The sequence below is a fragment of the Mastacembelus armatus genome, chromosome 23 (assembly GCF_900324485.2).
Source record: "Mastacembelus armatus chromosome 23, fMasArm1.2, whole genome shotgun sequence".
In the NCBI taxonomy this organism is placed as follows: Eukaryota; Metazoa; Chordata; class Actinopteri; order Synbranchiformes; family Mastacembelidae; genus Mastacembelus; species Mastacembelus armatus.
Window position 1 is genome coordinate 14,418,693 of NC_046655.1, and position 22,343 is coordinate 14,441,035.

General features: G+C 43.7%; 1 protein-coding gene across 3 annotated transcripts in view; it reads left to right on the forward strand.

The window, feature by feature from the left end:
• celf2 (cugbp, Elav-like family member 2) overlaps positions 1–22,343 on the forward strand; it is a 167,155-nt gene that overhangs the window by 11,523 nt on the left and 133,289 nt on the right. For 2 of the 3 annotated variants that reach the window (XM_026326699.1, XM_026326695.1), the window contains exon 2: positions 22,156–22,191. In XM_026326699.1, coding sequence (XP_026182484.1) covers positions 22,156–22,191 — 36 coding nt within the window. Of the gene's footprint in view, positions 1–21,766; positions 21,848–22,155; positions 22,192–22,343 lie in introns of those variants that run through there. The other variant, XM_026326698.1, reaches the window with a different exon arrangement.

The following is a 22,343-nucleotide window of genomic DNA, read 5'->3' on the forward strand; positions in this document are numbered from 1 at the left end:
TTATAGTTAATAAATCAGCAGCTAATAAGGCTAAAGGTGGATAAACAGCAGCCAAAGAGAATCTTTCACAACCTGGCAACCAAAAAGGATTTAAAAACATTCACTGTGGCACCAGAACGTCAGAGTATGCCTAAATATTGCAATGGAATTTGACTTTGTGTGCAGACCCTCAAACATCAGAGAGAACCAAAGGCGTAAGTGCATGAATACACGCGTGATGTTCTGGCTTTTCATGCCAGAAAGCACCTTATTACGTTAATCCAGTGACTACATGAGGCACAAATGTGATCCTGCCATTCTGCAGTCTGTCTATTTCTACACTCCGCCCAGCACACAGTCATATATATGTGATGGTGGTGTGTTGGGATCGCTCCCTGTGCCAGCTTTCCCTCGAGCAGCATTTGTGCTGGTAATCTGTCATATGAGCCCGTCTCATCAGAGGCGCAGGAACATTTGGAGCTGCGAACAGAGCGGCAGGATAACACCCTAAAAGCTTCCTGCTCGTCTCTTATTGCCCACAGCTCAGTCCCAACCATCTCAAATCTCTCTCCTTATCTCCTCTTCATTATTGCTGAGGCTTGACGGGCACTTGACACCTGAGAAAAATGGCCCAGATTGGGCCTGACATGAGTGAACACCTGCAGCTCCCCCCAGAGGCTGGCCTGCTCAGGTTTAAAAGTGTTTTCCAAATTTCCTTCATGACAAAGTTATTTTCCTATTTTCTGTGGTCAGTTGTCTGAACAGCAGACAGCTCTGCATCCAGTTTTATGTCATCATTCCCACGGCTGGCCTGTCCTCTCAGCAGCTCTGGGACACTTACAGCGGAATACCTGTTATCAGGTAGGAAAGGTAAGGAAACAGGCGATGAAAGTTTGTGTTGGAGCTGTACTGGCATTCACACGCCCGTGGATGAACGCAGCGGCGCCGTTAATAATTGAAAGAGTACTTAACGATGGGAGCACTGGCCTCGCAAGACGGCTTTTAATAACCAGGAAGGTTTCATATTTCTAGTTCTCTTTTTCATCTCTGCCCCCTCCCAACCGCCACCTCCTCTTCTTTAGAAGCGTTCTCAGCTCTGTTCACAGGAGCAAAGGAACGCTGCTGAAGAAGCATCTGTCTGCCTTTTAAAAACATCGCAGGATAAAGGTGTGTGTGTACCTGTGTGTGTATTTATACTATTAAAGTGGGACACATTGTGCTGGAATGGATAGTATACCGTGCCTATTGACAGGGAAGTCTATTTATTACGTCTTCCACATTATCCCTCTGTACCTGCTGTCTAGTTGAGAGATATGTATTTGTTTATGGAGGCGCTCCGTCTCTAGTCTTAATGCGCTCGCCGCTCACCCTCATTAATTCGTTGATGGTCTTTGATTTGCCGGGCATCACTAAGTCGCATTAAGAAATGTATTTCCCAGCTCTTACTTAACGACGCTTCCAGAACCAACGCAATTAAATGCACATTTAAATGCTCTAGGTTTCCCTCTAAATTCATGAGTGGAGACAGGCGCTTGATTAGCACCCTGCAGAAAAATTAAGCAGCCGGAGAAAGGTGATGCTGAGCTTTTTCTTTAGTGCACTTTCTTTTTGATAGCATTGCGCTCATCATGATAATAGGAAGCTAATAAAGCCATCAGCTGTCATATTTTTTCAGAGCATGCTGTCACGACTGATCGTTCTCCAACAGGTGGTGCTAAGTTTCTCCGCGTCATCTCCTGCACACGCTTAATTCCTTTAAAGGATTAGTTTGCATAAATCAGACAGTTATTACATTAAAGCGTAGGCATCCCAATACCTTTGGTTTAACATGCTCACATTTTAAGATAAATGCATCGCCAACAAGCTCATGGTGTCGCTGGACTTGCTGGGAACCATTCATTCAGCAGAAAGTAGTTTAGTGGAAACCAGTGAGTTAAACCCTGGAGCCTCATGACCACAGTCTGTTCATCTTCATTGTGTCAAAACCACCAAAAGTAAAACCCCAAACCTTTAGCATGGTGAGATTTTACTGCTGCCTTAAAAAGGGTTTTTGGGTCAAATTGGATGAAGTGACCCTTTCAGTGTTACAGGGTGCCGCGGTTTTTTCCAGCACACACTGGACGGTTGCACCCTCAGTCTGTCTGAAAACCTGACTGACAAATATTCACATGCTGCAGTCAGACTAGAATCTTCTGTCCACCGGTTTGGCAGAAACGTAATGAGCAAGTCCAGACTGTGGCATCAGTTATTTTACCCACCTTACAACCACACTGTGACGTGACATCCAAATTTATTATAAGACACTAATCCCCACCCCTGTGTGTGTGTGTGCAGGCTGAATGTATATGAATGAATGAATATATACATAGAGCTTGTTAACACACTTTGAAGGCTTTTTTCTCCCCAATTTGTGCTCACTCATCTCATTTGCATGTATCCATACCTCTTGAGCTCCGCAGCTGAATGGGCCTAATTGAATAGTTGATCACATATTAATCTAATTAGTCTGGTTCAGTCATGGTCATTGTGCGCTGAATTCATTTCCTCTGTCTTGTTATTGTGTTCTCTCAGGCCGGAGGCTGTCAGGGGCCCCAGATGGTTTACTGTAGCTAGTGCTGCTCCACTAACTGGGCGCTTCTCCCTTCCATACTGCTCTCTGATCGCACAGAGAAAGAGAGAGACATGGCAGAGGAGAAACATGGGATCAGGAGGTGGTGTGAAAAAAAAATAAAAAGTTAGGGAGGAAAGGGAGAATGGAAATAGGAGAGGAAGATAGGGCCATTACTGTCGAGGGTGATCATCCCCATATCCGAGTTTTCCATGAAAAGGCAACAAGTGGAGCCTAATGGGAAATATGCAGATGTATGCAAATGTGTGCTGGATGGGTCGCCCAGAGGCCCAGTGGGAGATTAGAGCTCTTCGGGATGGAGAGGGCTATGGAGGAGAATAGCACTATGAGCTCCATGCTGCCATATTAGACGGAAAACCAACCATGAACCAATTGTCGGCGTTGTTGTCAAGCTCATCGCCATTAATCTCACAAATAGATTCATGCTGATGGCAGCAGACTCTAAAGTAGTGATCCGTCAGACCGTATTGGTGAAGCCGGTGAAGTGATCCATGTGGACATCTTTAATTTCATAGTATCTCAGTGAAGATGGAGGCCTGGCTCTTTCATTGTTTTACTGCAATATCAGATGTGGTTACTGTTCTCCGCATGGGGCCCCTCCAGGGCCTTCCATGTGGATTTGATGGATGAGATCCCAGGGACGCTATTTCACACTCTTTTGCAGGTTGATCGGCCTAAAGTGACTCCAGCAGAAAGAGAATGAGACAGAGAGGAGCGGTAGAGACACTTAAGACTCTACCCTCAAGCTTTCCACCATTCATGCTCCACTTCCACATTTGATCCACAGCAGTCTCTCAACCTGAGTGTGCAGCTGCTGGAACAGAGGTGTTGCTGAGAGTTACAGATGTAGGACAGACTGAGCAACAGAGTAAATGGGAGGAGGCATTTCAGCACTACTTTGAAGTACAGATAGGAGTCCCATAAATCTTTTTTATAGATGGTGCTGTGAGGTAACCGGCAGGTAGAGCACTTCTAAGGCTTGAATAGGCATGAAACACTAGTGATTGAATCATCAGTGCAAAAGATGAGCCGCTGCTTTGGAAAATATCTCTTTCTAACAAATGTACAAGCCTCTGTACATAAGAGGTCAACTCTGACTCCCACTGAACATTTTTTAAGAAACGATTGCTCACAGAAGCTAAAGGCTTTCCTTTATAGAAACCAGGTAGAAAATTGGTCAGTTTTTATGCACTTACCTGGTGTCTGGCAGCTCATAATGACAAATGGCTGATCTGATGTTAATCTATTTAAAAGAATCTGTAAACACTGCACGGCTGGCCACCACCTGATCTCCACCTTCCCACTTTCTGTGGGGCTGCTTAAAGTCACACCGCTCCCTGTACCGGGCTCAGATGTTGGTATTACCTGTAAATCGGCTGCTGTAGAATATAAACGCCATTACTACGGAGACTACGCTGTTCCATCTCCAGCCATCTGCAAGATTTCCATTTCCAACCTATGTGCCTGGCTGTAATATTTGGATACCGTGTTATGACGAAGTACTGATCTATACTCTATACATGGCCCCTCTGTCTTAAAGCAGGCCTGCATTGGCAGGTGTTAAGTCTTAAATGTTCACATCCATCCAATAGTATTTGGCAGCGTAATAAATCTGCAGATTACTGTTTAACATGCCGTTCTTGTTCTAAGAGCGCCTATAAATCAACACTTTGCAGCCTCGCCCTCCCAGCCTTGTGAATTTCACATGATGTGGTTAGACTTATAAGTAAAAAAAAAAACTAGTTTTTTTTTTTTAATGTAACTGTAAAATGTTTTGGTCCTTGGAGCTTAATCAAATATATTTTTTAAGACATGGAGAGGGACGGTGAAGTACTTGGGTTATCACAGGTCAATTGCAGCTCTCTTAGTCTCATTCTCTTGAACTCAGAACAGGGACGATGCTCTGTTTAATCCCTGTTTCATGTTGGTTGCTAGCCTGGCAGTATTAGCGTAATGCATTCATAGTGAGAGCTGTACGGGCCGATGCGTTCCTGCCTTCCTGCTGTTTAAATCGCTGACAGACACAAAGAGACAGACAGCACAGCTGGACTTTTGTGCCCACGTAAATTCCCTTTAAGCCTCACCAAAGATTACGTTTCCTCTCTGAACTTTTTAAAAGGCTCTCAGTTCAGTTTTGTGTCTTTCGCTGCGACTTTAGAGGAGACGCTCCTTCTTAGGCAGTGACTTTGTTGGGAACTGTTCTTGACAGTGGGAATAACCTTGGCTCACCAGTCTTTTCCTTTCCTCGCCTTTTTACTCGCCTCGTTCTGTCACACTCAGCCCTGCTCTGTAAGCTTGTCTTTCTTTCTCAGCTCACAGCAGCTGCATCAGGATGAACTCAAACAAGATGTGATCAGCCTAATGGGGTTCCCAAGTATCAACAGACTCTTGCCTGGTCTGTTTTTAACTTACATAACCACTTCACTCTTCTAAAACAACAATTTTCCTACTTTTGGGGCATGTTGTCATAAAGTGGGATCGTTTTGAGAAGCCCTCTGTATCCATGGAGAAAACCAAACAGTGGTGATTAAGCTACAAGTCCTGGTGCAGGCATGGAGCCAGGTGCTGATTAAGGCTATTACTTCATAACCAGGCTCTGCTGTGTTCTAGGAAAGCTCAGAGCATGACATATACTAATAAAGAAATCTTTACAAGAGCTGATGGTGTGGGGATTGTCAGGTGGACGAGAGGTGCTTCACGTGGAGTGTTTGTTTGTGTGTTGGGTATGAAAAAGGCTGACAGGCCCTGGTCTTCAGATGTTCGCTGTAAAAGTCTGTACTCATTGCCACATCCGTCTGTCCTTTCATTCGTATGTTCCCTCCCTTTCTTCATCCTCTCCGCTCTGCTTGCTTTTAAGTACGAGGACCTTCAGTGCTTTGTTGGCTGCTCAGCTGTAATCAATACAGGAGTCCTGGATGGTTTGGATAAGGGCATAATTCTGTAACATTGAAATGGGTTTTTAACCCTGTGGCTTTTGGTCTGTTCCTTCCTTCAGTCCATGTATGTTTCGCTACAGTGACAGTAGCTGCCTTTCCTTCCGAATACTCCTTCGGTATTAAATTTAATGTCTGAATGAATGACCCGATATTTTTCTAAAACTTACTCGATACAGTAGAAACACGTTTTATCATTCGGCTGAGGGAGGACATTGTTTTTGTCAATAAAGACGTTGCACAATAAATGTCAAGGGAATGACGTTTGTCAAATAAATGACAGCATTTATAGTGAGCTCTGAGTGGATTGACTGGCCTCCACAGAAATGTCTCTCCTCGTTGTGTTTTGTCTGATGTTACTAATGACAGGACAACAGAGCTTCTTCTTCTATGAATCTAAGTAAACTGCCTAACCACCTCTGCCGGCCACAGCATTCGAGCTGCTTAGTAATGAGTGCAGTAATGTCAAATTAATTTTTGTGCATTGCTCTCATTTGACATTTTGTTTGAAATAATGTGTTTATCACTAAACCTACAACATATGCTCTTTTGTCTGCTTGTCATTTGTTTGGCACTTTCCCTCCACTCTCCTACATGTGAAATTGAGCAAGCCCACTAGAGACACTGTCACAGGACCTGGAGTGGGACTTGTCCACCAAGTGGGGCTAATTATGCAAATTTCTGCTCCATCCTCATTGGCTGGGGTCAATATCAATGATTAAGGAGCAGTAGAGTGACAGCAGCAGAAGAAAATAAAAGGATTGTGTAGGAGAATAAGTGATTTGAGGAAAAGTCTCTTTTTGTACGTACAGCTCACATCATACTGGCACATTTTTTGTCATTTATCAGGCAAATAACAAACTTAAACAACTAAATACTGTGATGGACTGGTGACCTGTCCAGGGTGGACCCCTGCCTTTCACCCAAAGAGAGCTGGGATAGGCTCCAGCAGATCCCTGGGACCCTGGTTAGGAATAAGGGGGTACAGATGATGGATGGATGAACAAGTAAATAATCCTTATTTAATCTTTATTTCACACATAATAACCAAAAAACTCTTTTTGTAAAACAGTAAATTACAAAATTCACGTATAACAACCACAGTTATATTTAAATAATAATATTTTATATTAATATATACTACAGTGAGTAAAGAGCTTGCACATAAGGGCAGATTAACTATTACAGAAACATAAAACATGGTTTTGTCAGTCACTAATACTGTTAGTTTAGGGCAGCTGTGGCACCAACCTTACATTGGGCGGTGGTCTGATGAATTTGTTAAGCACTGTATGCACACATGGGTATACAAATGTGGGTATGTTCCCTCTCCAGTACCTCTGTGTTCTTGCTTTTCTGAGTTGTGTTCACTGGGGGAAGAATCAAGTCCTTTATTTCCCAGCAGTCAACACTTCCTGTTTCTACAGCGGCACGCTGCTGCGTAGCTGCAGCATCTGGGCTGTATCCGTAGCGACCCTGGATCCCTGACAGGCCAGAATCTGAAGTCGACAGAGCCTCTTTCTGTCTGTACCACTTGTCTCCTCAACACGGCCAAACACCCCCATGATCAGAAAATTCCTTCAGCATTTACTGAGCTTGGACTTAAGGACAGAGTTAAGAGTTGAAATGATGGAGTCTTGTCTATTAGTTTTGATATATTGCATGTAGTGTTTTCATAGAGTTAAGTTATTGTGCAGTTGTGTATAATTTCTGTGAGCTTTATAGTCACATAGTCACGTTTTAAAGTAAATAATTAAAGGACTGCGTGATTCTTAACAAAGTTAGTCCCAGGAGGAAGTTGGAGTAAAGCTACCAGCTAAAAACTGACATTTTTACATCAGCAGTGGCATGAAAAAGTCTTGTGAGTGGCAGCTGAAGTCAGTAATTTACCACGGCCACAAGTATAACTTTGGCTTCTGTGGCTACCAAAGTGCCAATCTTCTCCAAACCTGCTTATTCTTGTCATTCAGGGAGTAAATGCAGCTTTTAAAAGTTCAGCACCAGCTCAGTATGAAGAGCATGAGGTTGAACAAGTGTTAGCAGATGTGTGTGATTGTTTTTAATAGTCCCTTCCCTTGAATACTTGAGGGCGGCTACATGTCATTTAATGAGTGTATAATGTGTTTCCTGCACAGCTAAGTCCTGCACGGCTGCAGTGCGTCAGGATAGGATCTCTTGAGTTAGCATCGTTAGCTAGCGGCTGCTGAAACCAGAGCTGCTCTATGAAGCCGTCGGAGACCCCGGAGACCAAAAACCCTGCCAAAACTAAAGCAGGCCAAATCGTCCTCTCTTCCACTCCACTCTTCCCCTCCTTATACTCACTCTCTATCTGTCCTCTTCCCTCATCCCTGTTTTTCCTCTTCCCCATTCCCCAAGCATGAGCAATTCACAGTTAATTCAATTTTCCCCTGGCTGGGCTCACATGGGACAGCATTGGAATTCCGGTTTGTCGTGATAAAATGATTACACGGCATTGTGTTTCTTCGGGCACCTCCCAGCACATTTATTAGAATCTGTCAGTGTCGATGTAGATCGGCCAGCCAAAGTGCCCATCTCCACCGCTCCTCCTCGCCACTCCGCTTCCCCTTCCCACCACGAAACTGGTTATTCCTTATGAAATACGTCGCTCCTGGCAGACGCATAATCTGATTACATCCGCTAGATTAAAAATATATTGAATTTTTTTCCTGTGCTCTCCTCTCCCCTTCTCACATGTTAACCCTTCTTTCTCCACTTCTTGCCAGCTCTTCTTCATCCGTGGCCTCTTTGCCTTCCTGTCACCTGCGCTCCAGAAGGAATAGGTTCTTTTTCCACTTACTTCATTTTCTAGGGTTTGACTGATGTCAGTTCACTGACCTATTTTAAAATGAGATATGGGAGTCATACCATCCATCATACTGAGACAGATGATTGATATGTTTCATCATTAATATTAAAGCCATATTAGGGACCTCACTTGTATTTCAAGCTATCTGGAAATCTGTGCTGAATCGTTCAGCATGTCAGGCAAAGTAAAACTATGTGTTGCGGTAACTGTTGAGGTACTTGAGGGGAAGGTTTGGCTGCAGCATGATCTTTATTGACCTGTTAGGTTTGCAGTTGTTTTTATCCAAATGCTACATCCCCCAACTCTGCTGCATGAAGACGCCGAGCAGAGCTAACAGTTAAGGAGCTCCTATTCTGAAATTGATCTGTTTTTCAATTCAAGTCCAGATAAATTCTTCATAGTTTTTGATTCTTTTTGAAAAGGAAGAACTACAATCATCCTTACCTGTATCTGACAGTATAGAATATTGTATGAGACCCTCCTGCTCTTACTTTCTGCACACACAGTTGAAAAAATATGAATAAACTTTGTCATGTACTTATTGCAGGAGGTCACAGCTTCAACATATAGTCGTATTTTCTGCCACCATCCCCTTCTCTCCCTCCCTCCCTCTCTCCCTCCCTCCTCTTCTCTCCTGTCTGGATAATATTACAGCTTATTATTTTTCATATTTCCATCCCTCCCTTTGCCCATTCCGGCCTGTCAGTCAAGCTGTCATGTGTGATTTGGAGCTGTCACTCCAGCGCTGGGTTTCGAGTGTGGGGGTCCGATGGCTTGTTTACTGAGATCTGACTGGAGGTGTCACACTGAATAAGCCCACCTCACCCTCCTCACCCTCATCCTCAAACCCCTGTGGGTGCCAGGGTTGGGTGGCAGAGTGCTTGTGCCAGGTGGGATGTGGGGTAATGACCATCTCAGCTCAGCGCTGTCGGTTTTGGGTGGTGGCTTCGGTGTTCGTGCAGCCTTAGGTGCATGTGACAGTGCAAATAGTTAGTGAATGTGTGTATACTCATTCTCTCAGCCAACCAATTACTGTCCTGAGGAGCCGACAGCTGTCGCTACTATCATCTTCTCTTTCACCGCCATCGCTCTTCCTCCTCCTCCTCATCTTCCTCTTCCTTCATCCCTCCTCTCATTTGACAGGGGGGAGTCAGAGGGGAGCCTCAGCCCCGGGTCCTGCTCCCTTGGGGAGTCATTACACCATTATGGGACTTTTTCACACACACACACACACACACACACACACACACACACACACACACACAGACACGCACACAGACACGCACAGAGCAGTGCACAATTTGTCTCCTCTGTCTCTTTCTATCTATCATTATGTCACTACATCCTTCAATTAAGCCTGTGGCTTTTGCTTGGGGAATTTGATGCACATTCATGTGAACATGCACACACACACACACACACACACACATTCACACACTCATCTAATCCTAATGTTGCCTCTGTATTTGCCATTACCTGCTGCCCAGATGGGACTCAGTCCATTGGGTTTTGTATATATTAGGAGCCTTGTTGATAGAAGCAGAATGTATAGAAGTGACATTTTATCCTCAGCCACTTTGAGTTTTGTTGTTTTTAGGTAAATTCATCAGAAACTTGACTTTTTTTTGTGCACACAGTAAGTTTCTCCTGATGTGGCTGCCACAGCTGTGCTGGTTAAATGTGTGTTGCCACCGAGGGGCCGTCAGCTATCTTTCCCCAACCACTCTCTTTCTTTATCTAGGACTGTAATACAAACCAGATTGGCCTTATCTCAGTTCTCTCACCACACACACACACACACACACACACATACACACACTCCAGCCTTGCTCGATTCTCACTCTTTTCTTTGCTTCTAAATGTAAACACCAGACACACACACACAGCTGGAGCTTACTCATGCTATCAGTCTCAATCTGTGAGCCGATATTCCAGCCATTTCACTTAACCATGCAGGGATGGAGAAAAAGGAATTTGGAAGAGGCACTGAATATTTCACTTCAACCATGAATGCTGCGTATAGATAAGGAGCGCCTCACTCCGAGTGTGTAAGTGTTTGTACATACGTGCTCGCATGTGTGTGTCAGTCTTGTAGAGATTTACCTCCGACACACTCGTTAATCACAGAATTCATTAGTCATCGAGTCTCTAATTGTTTACTTTCCCCTGCGGCGGTACTACACAAGGTTGCCGGCCCTCCCTGTTACAATTTTGGAAGAACATAATTGTAAATTAATTTTCCAGGTAGCTCCGATTCGATTAGTCATTTCCGAGTACACTCTATTAGCCAGGAAATTGTGCATTTGGAAGTCGGGATGGAGAGTCTAGGTTTGATCGTCTTGCTTATCTGGATGAAAAAGACAAAACAGAGGAGACGGAGGTGTAGACAGAGGCCTGGATGGAGTAATGAGCCTGAGGGATGAGATGGAAGTGAAATGGTCTGCTCTGCCTTAAGTGACTCTGTAATGTACACTGAGAGAGGGGAGTGGAAAGATAAATTGGTCCAGTAGTAATTAATAATAAGAGTAATGAAATGCAGTCATTAAAAAACAGTTGAAACAACATTTACATGAAATCCTGCAAATTACTTTTCAACCAAACACAGCCTGGTTTTAACACCTTAACATCTTTAACCTGAGCCAATCACAGAGCCCCGCCACTGACTGCCACTTCCACAGAATCAGCCAAATGACCACAGATGAGGCCCAGCTTTAGCCACGTGTGCTGAAAACACGACTGCAGCTAAACTACGGGTGAACTTCAGCCCCTGATGCTCTCCTCTGGCCTAACGATGTGTCAGGGCCCCTCCTGCGGGGAGGAATCAAGGCCTCTGTGCTCTAGTTTTCTGCTCTAGAAACTAAATAGTGAACTAGTTTCTAAAACAGGTTGTGTGTTTGGGTCTGTGCTGCCTGAAGTGACCCGAGTGGAGAAAGCAGGGCTGTGCAGGGCCTTCTGCATGTTAATGGACGGACACACGTCAACACACGGTACTGAGATACAGATGCAACAGACTATATCACAAGTGAGCTTACTGAAACTATGCATTATAGATCAACAAACTTTCTCGCTGTCTCACACACACACACACACACACACACACATTTTTCTTCCTTATTTCAATGAATCTGCACGTAGGCTCACGCGCCACATCACAAATGATGGGATTTAAACATCAACAGTATGAAATATTCATATGTCAGTGCCAGCCACTCGAGCAGAACTAACACCGACAGGGATTTGCCTTCAGATCTGAGGATACTATGGCATTCATCCTTCTCTCTCTCTCTCTCTCAATCTTTGTCCCTCTCTCTCTGTCTCTGTTGTGTTGCAGCATTCAGAGCCATTGTCACGGTGTTGTGTACCAGTGTGTTCCTGAGTATTGTTCTAGTTTTCTATGATATTGCTTTTGCACTCTGTGTTGTTATGTCTTTCTCTTGGAAAGTGTAGGGAGACGCACGTCGTCACTCTTTACTTTTAACTCAACATGTGGGGAAGGAAGGGAAGAGAGAGAATTCAGAGTTCAGGACAGGGTGGTCTGAGTTGGTTTCACACCTCTACTTTCTGAGGTAAAACGAATCCACAGTGTTTTTCAGATGAGTTAACGATACCAAGACCAGTTCTAGTTCAAACAAAAACAAAAGAAATCAATGAAGTTATCAACTTAAGCAGGATGTGGTTTTAAAAATAGATGTAATGGATCAATTTCTTGTATTTTAGATTTAAAGTGCACTCAGATTTTTCTCTGTTGTCAAGGACTTGTGTTGTGACAGTGAACACCATTAGTTTTCTTAATTTCTACTTCAGTTTACTTTATTTCATCAGGATAATTTACTGTGTCAACGCTTCCCAGGGAGTCCTGACTTGACTGCATGTATCAACCAAAATCAGGCATTAGCTTTAGCTCCCACTATATGAAATGCTGCATTCTGGGAAACCACACACTATAAGCAGCGATTCTGTGCACTGTAAGTCTGTGGAGGGTTTTAACGGCACCTTTGAATCAATTTTGTGACTGTTTTTAGGGCATGAGCGAGCAGTAAAACACATGGGTCATTTCTAACTGGCACAGCTAAACACAATAGGTAGAAATAACAATAAAAGACGAGGAAATTGTGTGTTTACCTCATCTTGCTGTGCGGTGATGGCACCTGGCCACGACGACAGCATACGGTTTGAGACAGGACAGTCCAAACGTCCAGCACACACACGAACAAAAAAACCAGTTACCAATGCATAAAGGCTCAAATAGAAAAGGAGAGGAGAGATATTTACAAAACAACTGGTAATATGAAGAAAGAGATAATTAGTGAGGGAATCATTGACAGTTGTCTTGAAATCAGTCTGGGATCATTTAATTTAATTTCCTTCTGCAAAACTATTCCAAGCAGTAGGAGCAGAAAACAGGAAAGCTTTCTTTCCAGCCTGTGTTTGTACATTAAGGACAGTCAACACACGTGTTTTATGATGAACTCTGTCAAATACGTTTTCTAAGATGTAAAGGAGATTTTTCTAGATTGGCTGTCTAAATGCAGTTCTAGCAAAAACCCAAAAGGTGCATATAGACGCATGATCAGTTATTCGATGAAGTGTTTTCCTGCAGGTGAAAGATACACTGGTGTTAACTTTTAACATGTTGCACATGTGAACATTTTTGCTTCTGCAGTCTAATGCTAGACCAGGATTATGGAGTTAAAATCCTAACACTCCGAAGTCTGGCTGAGAAAATTGGAACAGTTGCCACTATCAAAATTTGGCTAAAAGTATAAAATTACTGCAGCACAAAGTTTAAAAAAGTTGGAGGAGTTGGAGCGAGAAAGTTGGAGAGTAAAATAGGTAGGCGGCGTAAGGTAGAAAACCTTGCAGGAGTTGTAGATTGCTCAGTGAAAGCGAGTATGATGGAGTATACAGAGATACAAAGAGTGCCAGTGGGGGACTGGGGAGTCAGATATGGGTCCAGTGGTCATCGTTCCTCCTGAGATTCATCCCCTTTTCCATTTAAAAGATGTGATTACACTGCAACAATGCACACACACATTTACACACACACACACACACGAGGCCAGCAGTGGTGATCCAATTTAGGAGGTTAGAAGGAGGGATAAGGAGATAGGGGGAGCAAAGGGGGAAGCGGAGGGTGAAAGGCGGCCATGTAAGAGATGCAACGAAGGAGAGGAGCCTAGCGTGTTCTCTCTCGTTTGTCATTCTGTCGGCGCCGTATGCAGATGAGGAGCTAATACGATATCTCTGCCGAGCTGATGGATGTTTGAAATGATACGGCAACCCTGAGCAACCTCGCCACATGCCGCCTGCCAGGGATGGTGTGTGTCAGCGTTTGGGAATGTAGTGGTTTGTGTGAAAACCGTATCCAAACCTTCACCATCATCTGCTTTTTATAAACAACAGGTGACACTAGTTAGCTGCGACTCTGTTATTGTCTTATTGTCATAGCTTTTAGCATCAGTTACTAATAAAAACCCTGTAGGTACATTTGTACTTTGATCTGCTGGGACCTCAGGGTGCAGCAGCATCGCTAACATGAGTCACTTAGCTTAGCCCAGCCCTGTTTACCTCTGCCCTGTTCATCCTATCAGAAGATACCAATTCATATTGTCTCCCCACCCCCCTCTCATCCGGTGTCTTCCATCTTCTGATTGGCCACACCTGAGCCAGGTAATCAGCACTAGGTAGGGCAGGGACTATGGGAAACCGAGCAGGATAGAGGCTTGGAGTTGGACACCCTGTTGGAAACAGCTAGCATCGCTCAGTCGTGCTCAGTTTGCTTCTCGTTTGTTCCAAAAATCTCAAATGAAACCGATGGTGACACACTCTTGTCTGCACATATCGACGCAAATTCCAGTTTTAAATCTGCAGCAGTCGGTGCCTGAGTTTGTGTTTGAATCTGTGCGTTTTCCCACGTTGTCACGGTGGTATTGCAGCGCGGGGATGGCAGGGCAGAACTGATTGAATTCTCCACAGACTTCATTAGTTAAAACAAAGCCAGTTGTCCATTTGGGCTCGTTCACAGCCTAATTGATATTGATTCACTGATTTGCTCAAGGGTGATTTAAAAGCATGTTTTGGTTATCGTCGATTCTGCTTTTCCTCTGCTCTCTCTGTCTCTGTCTCTCTGAAGGCATTAGCGCTCCATCCCTCTTGTATGAAAAAAAAAACGTAGTAGTAAGGAGGATTTTGCACGCTCTTCAAACCCCGTCTCCTCCCATTTTGTCATTTCATCACCGTCACTTCATTTTATGACATAATTAAGAAAAACGAAGGGCGATAATTCTCTTTCTACCTAATTTCCCCTGTGATCTGGGCTTGTCAGGACGATGAGAGTTATTTTTTTTGTTGTGGCCTCCTCTGCTATGGTAACACTGATAGATCATCACCGTCCCCTTAACTGGATAATGATAGTTATCATAAATGGTTAGCAGTCGGCTAAGTGAAGCATTGAGATCAATGGCAGTGGCGTTAGCGTTAGGATGAAGGAGGCCTTTTATCATGTTGATGGATGGCAGGCCTGTTCTTAATGTGATATGTTATGATCATATCAATTTGTCCTCAGTTCTCATCGACATCACTTTATTGCCTCTCGGTTTCTCACACTCCGTCAGCCCGCACTGTAAATTCAGTCCTGAAATGGCAGCATGCCACAGCACTCTATAAACCAGCCATTTCTCTTTCTCCACTACTTTCCTTCCTCCTCACATTCACATTCCACCCTTTTCAGTGTGGCGTCTGCACTTTCTTTCTTTAATCCACCTGATTTCCTCTGTTTTGATACCTCTTTCTCTGTTTATTGTCCTCCCCCCCTCGCTGCTTGACAGGCATCAGCCGAAAGACTGAAGAAATCAGACTGGGATTAAAATGTAATATCAGACTATTAAAGAGATTAGTGGATGACATTTTGCCGTCTGAGCTACCCCCCAATCTGATGAACTGGTATTCATGATATTGATTTATTCCCCGGCCACTTTCATCGGTCTGCATTCGCACGGACAGGAATAGATCTGATATGGTGGCCTTTCATGAGGCCCCTTGTCACCGGGGCCTTGGTGATAAGTAACCGTCTCTCGGCTGCCAGGAATGATTGTTTATTGTTTAAGTGAAGTTTATTCATCAAACGTGTAGTTTTGAAAGAGCAGCAACAAGAGGGCGGATGAGGACGTGACTTCCATTTCTCAAGTGGACAAAAGCAAAGTCCTGGTATTGAACCTGCTAATGAAAGCTTCAGATGGAACAGCATTGAACAAAAGACCCTTAATTATTTCCAGTTATGACAAACCGTCATTTCAGCTCAATTATGTTGCACATCCGTCAAGGCTAACAAGGTAGCAAGACGTGATTGAGGTTCTCTATTAGTCTTTCTGTCAGCACCTTTACAAAGAGATATGAGCGCTACAGGCCTGCGATCAAAGGACTACATTTGTTACACTCCAGCTCCCAAATATCTTGTGTTTTATGTTTTTTATCCTTTTCCTGATCCTTAATCAAGTCTGTCATCCAGCCATAGGTACCCCCCCTCAAACCTGCAGTTAGAGAGAGGTTCCACCAAGTGCCATGTGAGCTATTTACAAATCTGATTTTTCATAAGGTCTGTACAATTAAACTTAATAGCTGAATCTAACCAGACAACAATGAGTCCAGTTAGGGTTGGGGGGGGGGCAAAAATATCATATATATTAGCTGATATATATATATATAGATCATATATATATAATATATATGATCTATTTGTGAGATCTATAGAGATAACTATCATCGGCTTCATCGACCTGGAGTGTGTCCAGAAATCTTCCCTAACATTTCTGTACTTACAGAAGCCACAGTGCCACCTACAGGGCAAGAAGCTGTTTTATGTTCATAAAAGCCAGAATGTAAGTTGGAAAACATCACATAGATTCCCAGTCAGCTATTATACCGTCTTATTTCTCACATCTAATTTCCCCTCTGTGCCACCTCCTCCGGCCTTCTTCCTCCTTCCGTGATCCGATGATCCGGCCCCTGATAATGTTCCGTACACGCTGGCACTGTATCTGTCACCCTGATCAAAACCTTAATGCGTCTCGATTTAACCGTCATGACAAACACATGCACCCCTCTCTCTTTCCCTCTTTCCTTCTCTCTCTCTGACACACACACACACACACACATATGCAGAGTTTATTGTTGTGATGGGTCGAGTAGGGCGGCATCAGTAATGCGTGACGCGTGCCTCCATAACGCCTGCCTCATTTGCATGTGTGAGAAGGTCTGGGCTAATGGAGCTGATCTGTTGCAGTATTATTAAATGGAGAAAGAAGGGGAGGCGGGGGAGATGGGTGGAGGGGGGTGGGGGGTTGTTATTATGGAAGAGGAGGAGGGAGAAACAAAAAAAGGGGGAGGTATCGTTCTTCTTCCAGAGGCGTGATGGATGATACGAGAGTCTCTCCTTCTGTCTTTAGGTTCTGATCTCACATGAACTCACACACAAACATGTACATACAGCAAATGTGCATGTATGTGTGTGTGTGCATATGTGTGTGTGTGTGCTGCAGACAACCAGCATAACCTTTTAATGTCACAAGGTAAATGAGGCCTAACACACTATTACTACTACTCTGGTCGTTTCTCACACTCTGTTTAAATGTCCTCAATATGTCACTCAAGCATCCATGACACCACGCACCCCTGCTAACACACACGCGTGCTCGTTTGCAGCCACACACACACACACACACACACACACACACACACACACCCAGTAAAACGAACCTGGCAGGGTGCACGTTTCAGAACTTTTTTTTGTTAGCGTACACATGCACAGTGGGACTTCTGGGTATCGTAGGCTAATGGCCATTCCCCAACAACTCCATCATGACATTGAACAGTTGTTCCTTTTGATTTGCTGATTGAACAGATGGTTAAATAATGTTTTGTTATTCCATTGATGTTATTTCTTTACTGAAATCAACATGTTTTTCACAAAGCAAAGAGTGACAATGCAGAAAATGATTCAAATGTTTAGATTCCCCGATCGAAGGTAGAGAAATACGTCTGTTTGAGAGCTCAGGTCAAACGACACCCAGCCTGGATGCATATTTCAGCCCATTTGTTGGACCGAGGTTTATTGTTTCCTCATTGGTGTTGAATTGAGGTTGCAGTCAGCTTCATCTCGTATAAATACGTAAAATAAAACAACAAAGTTTCATGAGAAACTTCTGAAACCACTCCTGCAGTCACTTCTCATGCTCAGGATGTGCAAACAAAAAAATTACAAACAGAAGGACAATAACATGACACAGAAGCAGTACTTAACCATTTGTTTCCAAGAGCATGCTGAGCATACAGATGGAGAGCAGACGAATTGATCAGGCTGCACGAGTGGTTTGAGGCGTTTATGTGAACATATCACTATTTTTCAAGTTTACAGCTGTTTTCAGCTGCTTTTCTCCATCACTGTGGAAACATCCACGTCTTTGTAGGCAACTCTCAGAGTTCCAGGTAGATTTTGGGTGGAATGTCCCTTTATGAGTAAAAACCCTGTAATTTGAACTGTTTTACATACAGGAAGCACATCTGAGTCGGTGCTTTTGTCAGACATTGAGTCACTTCGAGTTGCGTCTTTGCCGGTAGCCCAGCGCTCAGTCAGAGGATGATTAATGAAGTGGCAGCTCGATGGTGTCGCTCAGGTCTTGATCCTGTCCCCCTTCAGCACTTTGGCACGGCCGTCAGTGAGACTCATCCTCCAATGAGAGAGTTCAGATCTGTCTGGAAACAGGCCAGCAGCAAACATCTGACATCTTCTTAAACCTGGCACAGTTTAGCAGCATCACACACACACACACACACACACACACATTTGTGTATACATACATACACACTCGCAATGGAGTTGAGATTCAGACGGAGAAGGAAGTCTGAGGAGGGTGTGAATGCACTGATCAGTGTGCTGGTATGTGTGTGTGAAGCAGGTAGCGAATAGGGAAGCGGCAGGTGAGAAGGAGGGAAGTGTTAAAAATGCAGTGTTAGAAAGACACAGATGGGACGCTGGTAGGTGGAGGATGACGGCTCGAGAATGAGAGACTGAGCTGGAGACACTTAAATATCAAATCAGTCAGTCAGTTTACACAAAAGATCTCATGACTCTTTTCAAAACGTAATTTATTGAACTAAAATCACAAACATGCATGTACAGATTTTAAGCTTCAGACTGGCAGACAAACAAAAGTCTGGGGACATGACCTTAAACTTATTTTTGCATTTTAAACAATCAGCCAATCAAAAATCAGCAAATTCGGGTGATAATTAAAACGTTCTTTAATTGCATCCCAAACACATACTTGAGCTAAAGCACTGAAGCATTGATGGAACAGGATGAAAGGCAGCATCATCTCTGGTTTGTCCTTGGATCTGAAATCATTAAAGTCACTTCACCTTAATTAGTCCTGGCACTACATTGTCATGTAAATGACTTTGGTTGACAAATGTTTTGAACAAATCAGAGATTTTTCCAAAATTAAAGATTTTTCAATGTAAGAGAAAATTCTTTTCACCTGCCGATTTGAATATTTGGGACAAATCAAACCATTAAAATCCAAAGTTTGACCAAAAGTGAAAGTGACACTTAAATCCTGATGCATTAAAAGAGAATAAATTACATTACTGCATGTGAAATGTTTTGCAGCAACCAGGTTCCTGACCTACATGGGAACTCATTGGCTTCCTTCTGTAACCCGGTTTCAAGCTAACACTGATGCGGTAGGGTTTAACCCACGGTGTGACAGAAGCATCCATGTCACGTCTAATAACTCTTAGTGTGTGTGTTTATAAGAAAGACAGCGGAGGAGGAGAAATCACTTTAAAAGCTCCAACGTGGGAACGCTCTTGTCATCGTTGGTGTTCAGAAGTCCCGTGACAGCTGGTTCATAGTGTCTCCCTTCATGTAGTACCAGTGTGTGTGTGTGTGTGTGTGTGTGTGTGTGTGTGTGTGTGTGTCAGATCTTCTGTTAATCACAATGCGTCCAAGTATACCCCTGGTACTCGGCGGGTCTTGCCACCTGCTCTGTCTTTGTGGCGGCTCTGGCACCGTCGCCCGAGGAGTCCCTCTCGTTTCAGCTTCGTTTTGCGTCTCTGCCAGGCCTGCAGCGGCGTCAGGCTTGCACGAGTTCGTGCACGGGTTTAAACGTGTCGCCAAAAAGCTGTCTGTCATGAAGCATAAGTCTGGCTTGTTTCCACCTGGACTGTTTTCCCATCTGTTCCCATCCCAGTGATCAGTTCTGACCCAAACCTTGTCAGCTTATGCAGACCAACAAGGGGCAACTGATACTCCAGAAATCAAACCTAAAAGCTTTTTTGTTTTCAGCAAAACCATCAGTTGCTTTGTAAAGAGCCATGTTTATTTTTTAAGTAGCTCTGTGGTGAGGAGGCTAATAAAATTCTGGTGAGAGTCAATCAGTGTAATGGAAAATGTTTAGAGGCTAAATTAGTGTCTAAAATAGTCTTGTGCAATAATAAAACTCATGCAGGGGTCTAGAATTTTGTAAGACTTCAACAATAATGTGACCTCTTCACACAAACAAATGTCCTGGTCTGCAGGATCAGGGTCTCATGGACTTAGACTAACAGTGAGCTAAGGTGGTAATAAAAACAGTATAAATGATCAATGGACATGAAGGATTGATTAGTCAGTTTGTTTGATTCTATACAGTTACAACACAAAGATATCCTCCACGACTGAACAGACTAAAACACAAACCTCCCACGGCCTCACGGCCCGTCTCTGGGAACAGAGACAAACCACACTGATATGTCCTTATAGGAACAAACATACTGATGTGTCTTTAAAAGAAATCTTAAAGTTGCAAACAGCCATTTGAGTCCATACCCTCCCAATGCAGTGTAATTGTAGTCGTTCTGTTTTTGACATTTTACTTTAAGTCGCCGTCGTGAAAAAGTGGAGCTCGTGGTCGTTTCACTGCGTCTTTAGCGTCATCGTGCTCATGAACGGCCTCTAATGAAGATCTCCACGTCTTTAGAACTGTTCCCGCATTTAAGCTGCCGTCGGTGTTTTAACATGCGGCTGTAATGTGCAAGTTAATAAGTAATAAGAATCATCAAGTATAAATGTTTAGTATGTAGATTCAAAAAAAATGAGCAATGGTGTGTGTGTGTGTGTGTAGAAGTGTGTGTGTTTATGTGCTGTGTGTCTCTGAGTGTGAGCAGTGTGTGCTTGATGTTCCATTTACCCTTTTTCATAATTCATTGCAGTGGGAAAATGGACTGTGTGTGTGTGTGTGTGTGTGTGTGTGTGTGTGTGTGGGACAGGGCGCTCTGTGGTCGGAGATGAAACAGACAAGAGTGTGTCTTTGAAATGCAAAGAGTAGTGATTGGCCACTGTGCTGAGGAGGAGCAAGGAGTTTTTTCTCTGCATTTCATCATAATGCACACACTCCCTCTTCCTCACACACACACACACACACACACACACACACACACACATATACACACAGGTTATTAATGACAATATTGTTTGTTTGTTATTATTTTATTTGCCTCCGACATATAACCTGAGCTGATTCTGTGCAGTTCTGAGGTCTGGAGGCTTGTGTGTCGGTGTTTTTGTGTGTCTGTCTTGTGTTGAGTGTAATGCTGGCTCACACAGACACACACATTGTAGTGTCTGGGCCTGGGGACCAATTTATTTACATGCAGTGGAAGAGGAACAGAGGATTGGAGGAAGGGATAAAACAAAAAAGGGATGGAGGGAGAAAGGAAACAGCAGGGAATTACAGAGAAAACCCAGTGGAACGAACAACTTTCGCTACTGTTCCCAAGGACAGACAAGACCAATTTACTATTTAGATGGCTCACTGTGTGTGTGTGTTTTGTTTTGTATCGTATTTCCAGAAACACTGCTTTCATCTGCGCCCAACTGTTTTACTTCCACTGCTAGAAAGTAGTGAAACTAAAGTTAAAACTGCGGGGCCATATTTTCAGTGTGGAAACGAGGCAGCAGTCACTGGGGCCTCAAGGACGCTGATGTCACATGACGCTGTGCTCAGAGTGTGGCGGAGTTTTAGTCAAAGCTGTTTCTGTGTTGGAATATGTGTTCAGGAACTGTACAGGTTGCAGGGTGGGAGGGGGCTGGTGCTTGTTAAAAATGGGGGCAGTGGGGGGACGTGCTGGATAATATGTATGTTGCTTTGTGTCTTCAGTATGTTGCTGTACTGCACCATAGCTAGAGGATGGGAAGTGATAAGAATTCAGTGACTGATTGATTCTTCACCACCTGCACATTAGTTGCATGCTGAGTGGTAAATGTTCCTGCACGTTGGAGGTATTTCCCCTTTTTGTCGTAATGAAACTTCTGCACGTGTTGCAATTGGCCCCAGTGTCGTCTTTTCTAGTGAGATACAACCAAACCTTGGAGCACTTCAGCCTCGACGTCACGTTGGACTGGATCTGAAACAAAACGGACCTTTTTCAGAAAAATAACGGGTAAACCGACTTCCAGTTTGTGCTGGTCTAAGGCAAAATGGTCTAAGGCAAAATTTATCCTCGATTATCGAGGTAAAGCAGATAGATCATTGCCATTTAGCTACTGCCACGACAACAGGAAGTCCAGTTACCTGTTGTTTCCCGACTTCCGGCTAAAAACACGGAGCATGCGTGTGACGGCATCACGCAAATGCGTTTTGATGTCAGCAGAACCGATAAACGATAACCGATAAAAATTTATTGAATTTATATTTGCGAAGTTTGTATCATTAGTGTTTCATGTTTTTCATAAATCTTTTCTTTTACAGGCAGGACGCCAGTGACCTCTCTGGACCGATACAAAGGTACTGTTATTTTTCCTTTCTGTTTTTGCCTTTTCCCCATCACTCATAGCATGGAGTGTATCAGAGGCTTCAGGCCAAACACTGACCACATCAACAGGCATTTTCGTCTCTGCGCTGGAGTGGTGGTGGTGGTGGCTGTGTTGTGGGGGGGG